Source organism: Saccoglossus kowalevskii, chromosome 10 (genome assembly GCF_978046115.1).
Source record: "Saccoglossus kowalevskii chromosome 10, keSacKowa6.1, whole genome shotgun sequence".
NCBI classification, from domain to species: Eukaryota; Metazoa; Hemichordata; class Enteropneusta; family Harrimaniidae; genus Saccoglossus; species Saccoglossus kowalevskii.
This window is the reverse complement of record NC_140650.1, coordinates 14,766,523-14,773,198: the sequence shown is the minus strand read 5'-3', so window position 1 is coordinate 14,773,198 and position 6,676 is coordinate 14,766,523. Positions and strand designations below refer to the sequence as shown.

The 6,676-nt window shown below is 35.3% G+C and overlaps 1 protein-coding gene across 1 annotated transcript; it reads right to left on the bottom strand.

Annotated features, from left to right (window-relative positions):
* Positions 1–874: 874 nt before the first annotated feature.
* On the bottom strand, positions 875–6,586 carry LOC100374471 (stAR-related lipid transfer protein 7, mitochondrial-like). The gene is made up of 6 exons (XM_002734894.4): positions 6,063–6,586; positions 3,290–3,522; positions 2,672–2,832; positions 2,046–2,231; positions 1,554–1,638; positions 875–1,212 (listed from the first exon to the last, which is right to left on the bottom strand). Exons 1-6 carry the CDS (start codon positions 6,479–6,481, stop codon positions 1,079–1,081), a joined length of 1,218 nt encoding a protein of 405 aa, XP_002734940.1. The 5' UTR covers positions 6,482–6,586; the 3' UTR covers positions 875–1,078.
* Positions 6,587–6,676: the final 90 nt, after the last annotated feature.

Sequence of the window (6,676 nt, the reverse complement as noted above, 5' to 3'; positions counted from 1 at the left end):
TATGTCACACAATCCAAAAACAAAGCAAGGGATATATTCTGCAATATCACATCAAGTCAAATCCATTGCAAAAAAATTACTCATTGAATTCTAATACAGGCACTGCTTTTAGCAGGGAAGCCTTAATAAATACACAAAACCACAAATACACTTAACCTGAATATTCATAAAGATATTCTATTTTTATTACTATGAGCATGTTTTATACCATTGTCCACCTTAGCACCAAATACACACACTGGTTGAATTGAAACTGATGTAAAATCTACATGAAATGTTTATGCAACTAAGCTAATTTTGTAACTGTTTCATTCACCTACAGCAGTTTTGCAAAGCAATGTTGTTTTCAAATCTGATAAAATATCCACTGGCTTCCTGAAAGCAACATTACTTCCAACACAGCTGTGTCACCAAATTAGCAGACAATATTGCTGGCTAGCTGTACAAAACAAAATCATGGCCAGAGTAAATGTTTGAAATTCAAGGTTGTAGTAGAAATGTAAAAAAAAAATGCCTGCTGTCACAGCAAGTTATTCCACACCCTTTGGTCACTATTTTCTATTGCTCTTGAATATGACACTCATGCTTTTATTAAAACTTATTTTGCTCTCAAAGTTACTTTGTGTCTGGAGCTAGGGAACAGAAGGCAATAGTGACAAAGGTCTTTCACCATGTAGCCCAGTAGTTACTACCACATCAATTGAGTGGTATAGAAAACATTGACATTTTATGTCACACAATCCAAAAACAAAGCAAGGGATATATTCTGCAATATCACATCAAGTCAAATCCATTGCAAAAAAATTACTCATTGAATTCTAATACAGGCACTGCTTTTAGCAGGGAAGCCTTAATAAATACACAAAACCACAAATACACTTAACCTGAATATTCATAAAGATATTCTATTTTTATTACTATAGAATACACTAAAAGGTCTAGCCATGCAGTCTAATAATATAGAAAGGTTTCCTGGAAGTGAAAAATTCCAGAAAATGATATCAATTTGTTTCACTATAAAACACAAAACATGTGCCAAAGATTTCAGTCAAAATGCAATACTGGTGGTTGCAGTTTTCTAAACAAGATTGGAGACGGAGGACTCTGCATGCTTGTTTGAAGATTTCATGCCCTTAATCCGGTAATTGATATTGCCATTGATTTGCAGTTCCTTGGCAGCGGAGTGAAGTTTAGCGACAAAGTCAGGTATACCTGAAAGCAGAAATAAAAGAGTTTAGAACAAGTATGAGGAAGATACAGTTGTGGCAATTTGCATACTTTTTAGTGTCAGATCTTTCTGAACTTGGCTAAGTGTTAAGGTTTGGAATTTTAGGTGCACGGGAGATGGTATTGCACATGATGGGATAGTTACACAAATGATCATGATCATGTGATATTTATGACAAAGCACTAAACAGTGCATTTTATGTTTATACACAAATGAATACAGTTCCAAGACATCAATGGGGAGAAGTAATTTCTGCATATGACTTTTGGTCAGTAAGAAGGAATTTGCAGATTCTTTCTTACCCACCCTTGAATAGAATACTTACCCGCACTTGTTAAATAACTGACACAACTCTGTGGAAAATGTGTACGAGGATCATCATAGTAGGTTAGAACATAGTCAAATCCATTCTGAAAAGTACAATGCAAGACAAAAAAGTAAATGATAAGTCAGAATTTCAAAAGGTTTAAGATGTTTTATAATTGTGAGATAGAGGATATGAAGTGGACTTGAACTTCATAGGCTTACATCACTATCTAATGAGCCAATTGTCTGTATCATATGTTCATTGAAATCACAATCACAACCTAGAACACATAGCTCCTTTTGATGAAGTATGCAACAAAAATAAAGAAAACTAATTACTATGAATTGTTTACATTTCACAAAAAATTGTTTGTGCCATATGAGAAGGTCAGTATCAATGACTTGTGTAAAATTTTGTCAAATGGCAAAAAACCATCAAATTGTGAAAATTAGGCAACTTACAGTATATGTTGGGGTTTTTTTGTTTGCAGTGAATTAAATAAAAACAAACCTTTTCAAATGAGCGATGATGTGGTCTTATTACCATCTGTGAAGAATATGTATGCACACGCACATATTTTCCATTCTCAGGCACTTTAGGATGATTGACAGACTTCGACACGAGTAACATTACATTTCTTTTATAATCAATTTTTTGTTGTCTTACATATACATATTCTCTTGAATACATTGGAAACTGAAAGTAATGCATAAAACAATTTGAAACATTAACAATACAGGCAATACATTAATTTGACAGTAGACATCTTGCATGTACCCAATTTACTGTGGCCATCAACAACGCCAGCTAATAGGAGTGTTGCAAGAAATTCTGCTTTCAGGAGGCCAGTAGATTGATGTTTATTGATTTGGGATGTTTCGGAATGGGTGGGTGCTTAATTGAACTTAACCAAAAAACATAAATCCCCCGAAAGTCGAGCGAGTACAGTAGTAAAATAATTAACCACGCATGTTTCACCCTTTGGTTTCACGATGCTTTATTCAGCATGTGCAAGCCCCATAAAAACTTTCCCAGTAAAGTTGCAAAGCATCTCAGTCCGTGGTCTAGAATTCTAAGCATAAAACAAATTAATGTGATTGGGTCAAATGATTTGTGCAGACATGCAGGATACTTACAGGATAGTGCATTATCCAGTGTACAACTTCTGAATCACTTTTAGGATCTTTATCAATAACTTCCAATTTCATTATTAATTTATCCCATACTTTCCTATACTCAATATCCAGTTGAACTGTAAAGAATGCTTTGGGACAGATGTCATCAAAAGAGCCATAAACTGTAATAAAAACAATAACACTTATTCATCATGACAAAGCTAATAACTGCTAAGCGTATTCTGCTGTCTCATTTGTCAGATTACTTTAATTTGGTTCAAAACACTAAACTTGTCTTTCATTTTCTAATGGAATGTTATCAATATAAACTCATCGCAATGAAGTGTTCACATTGACTCAAACAGAAATCCAAAATTGTGACAGCAAACCAAAGGACGTACAGTTATTACTCAGTGATGAACACATGTGCATTCAAGAGCCATAATTAATTAAAAAGTGCTTTTGTTATTGTTTATTTTATTAATTTTGAGTGCTTGTGTTTTTCTTTGTTTCTTTCATTTTTGTTAACCATTATTGTTGGTCAATGGGATGCAAAGAATTTCTAAATTAACAATAAAATAACAACAATAAATTAATATGGTTAGTGGCAAATACAATAGAACACAAGTCAACACATACCTGTGTATTGAAATAATGGAGAATTTGGTACAGGTTTCTTCCACATTTTTAAATGCTCTTTTTCAATAATTTGTTCCCATGCTTCAGTTTTATTCATCGGTATGTTACTATTATTATCACCACTGCCATTACAACTATTTCCATTGGTAGTGTCTTTGTGACATCCATTACCATTATTGTTTTCATCTATTGAGTTCAGTAGGCGCCTAACTTCATCCAAAGAACCAAAACAACTGCAAACAAAAGAATGCATAACTCGTGATGGACTATTTTATAAATTGATATATGTATAGAAGGTGTTAAACATTAGTTCATTATGGCATACATGATATGGGAATACCAGGGATGTCTACACGTAAACATGGGGTCTTTTATCATATGTAACCACCACTGTAGTGGTAGCCTAGACTGGCACAGTCGGGGCGATTAATTTTTTTTTGTAATTTAAATAAAATAAAAAAAAATGTGAAATGGCGGTGTTATCGCGAAAGTGGTAGCCCTGCAATGAAGAACTGAGTTGTCAGGGATAGTAACAATACTAGCGCATCCCTAGACAATTCTATAAAGAGGGCTTGCTTAGTGTCCATATCTTAAATTATGGCAAACAGAAATGTCTGAAAAAGTAGTACCAAGTAGTGGTAGCTTTGCAGTAATGAGCAGTGTTATGAGCAGTATAATAATATAATTTGCACATGTTAGCAATACCATTAATTCAGTTTCTTGCATCCTTAGACAACTTGCAATACGGTACAATAGGTCTGAAAAAGTAGTACCATAGCAACAAAGTAGTGGTATCCAGGCAGTAATTAGCAGTGTTGTCTGAAGATGTAATATACATGTACATGTACTTGATTATACATGACGACCAGTAATGGTGACAGTTCTTTCTTGTAGCATATTTATCCGGGTAAGAGCCCATGCCCGGGCAAACACCCCCCACCTCCCAATTTTGATACAATTTAACGAAATTGAGGTCATGTTCAGCATATGACCAGGGGGTCTAAAACGTCTTTTTCTACACTTGTAATAAAATAAATTAAAAAAACCTATTATTTGTTCATTGTATTAACAGTTGACTTCCTTGCAGTCTGTTGAAATAGCTGTGACAGCAAAATATGTAATTTTGCGTTCTACCTTCAGGGCAGCGCGATCACAGCTGTTAACGTAATTTACATTTATTTTTCAAGATTTGTTATCAGAGACATAACAGTCAGCAAGTCTACAATAATGTATATAAAAGCAGAAACAGTAGTTCTCCTTTTGAAATATGTCATGGCCCTGAAACGATTGGAGAGCCGCAAAGCATGTTTCACCCTTATTCGGCTTTAGCGTCATCAACACTGAGTGAAATCAATGTTGCAATATTGTAGCAACCCATACCTGGGAGAGTGGTTGAAATCAGATTGTTTTTGTCTTTATAAAATATTTGGTAGTAGCTTGCGAATCCATAACTGGGGCTAGCAATTTTGCAATGTCATGCCGAAAACTGCCAACCATTTTATCATTTGTCATCACAGCTATTGCATTTCTTTCATGATAATTATTCTGTTGACGTTGGAGAAGAAAAATCTTCCTATTTCAAGCCGACCGCGATATCCATATAGTGAGACATTCCAACCTCCAGAACTTGCTGAATGATAACTAGACTTTGATCTAGTCTAGTCTGATAAGAAAGCAATGTTGAATTTATCTCTATGATGAAACACTAGTAGTGATGTCATTCTTAGCCAATCAGTAAAGCAGATCAAAGGTCAAAAATGATTGACAGACTGTAAACAAAAGCATCATGTGCCATCATAGAAGAGTGACCCCATTTTTCTTGTCTCTATATTGTGATTAGACATGAATTAAAAGTGCCAAGCTGACAGACAGTGAAATCTGTGGATTAAAAGTGCTAAGTCCAAATTGTGTGCGACGACATCAACGCACTTCAGGGCGAAGCTGTAGGGTTTTTGTTAGCAGGCAACAGTGACTTCAAGGTTTTGACTTTGTATGTAGTATAGTGTGGTATAGTATGAATTTAGGATGTTTTGACTGATTCTTGCTACTCACTCACTCCTCTAGAATGGGTCGCTATGGCAATTCAATTTCTTAAATGGCAAATACAAAAAATATACAGGTTACCATTTGGCGAGCTTAATGCTCTGACTAGCAATTAAACTTTCTGTTACATACTGTGTTCCATATTGTCAGATATTTTGCAAGTCAGAGTGGTAGACCATTTAGTTTGCAGCAGAATAATGCAATTGAAAGCGAACCTCACTTTTTTAGATATTAGTGGTGGGATGCAATTTAAAATTCATTGATAAATTCATTGACAAAAATCGACATATCAAATGTGGCCATTCTAGCGCCCATGCTCGACTAAGCCCCCACCAAAGATTTAGGTGATATTGTTTTACATGGTTATGTTTGACTTTATACCATCTTTATAAGTTCATTGTGAAATTTAAAAAAAAAGTGGCATTCAGTTTCATCTTAATTACGGTAAGCCATATTGCTACACCCAGAAATACATATCTAAATGTAAACAATTTGAGTCTGAGCTACTAAATTGTGCTGTTGGCTACCAACAATTTGAACTTGGTTGTCAAGGGCCACCAAGGAAAATTAAACTTTGAGGGCTGTTCATATTTAAAAAAGAAAAATGTTCAACACGTCGATCACTTTTATTTGATCACGAGTATAACTAGCAGCTGTAATTTCATTGTCAAACACTAGTCATACGTCAAAGAATATAAACATATCAAATACACTAGTAGATGTGGACTACCTGTCAAAATCCTGATCCGTGACATGTTCTCTGTCCCAAGCAAAAAATGTGCCACTAAATAACAGGTATAGTTGGGGTCGACGACCGCGAAAGTACTTTCTGGCAAAGCTAGTCGCCACGGACTTCAAATTTTGTTCGGCATAATGTACGTGAATAAGTTGACCAATTCTTCTAATCCTCTGTGCAGTAACGGAATTAACTTGAAGTCCCCAGAGTCTCACAATTGTACAGAAACTTGATTGTAGCCTTATTTTTAACCTCTCTTGTAACGATAGTAGCTTTTCGTGTAATGGTGACCGCGTCGACGTAGAGGTCAGACGGAACCGTATAAATTGTTCAGTCAGAAATGCGTGGTTATTCGGTAAATTATGTCTTAACAGGGCTTTACGTGAAAGCCCTGACACTGTGTGAAGCACCATACTGGCTAGGATTTCTTAAAACCATCAAACAACCACAACAAACGACATTTTCACACAACTTTGTAGCACAGACACGAGAGCATATAATCCACACGGAGCGAGCGTGATTAAAACGGGCAAGCTTCTATAAACAATGTGTGCTCATTTGCATAAAGTTCGAAAATGGAATGTGTCGTCATTTGTGATAGTCAGCTA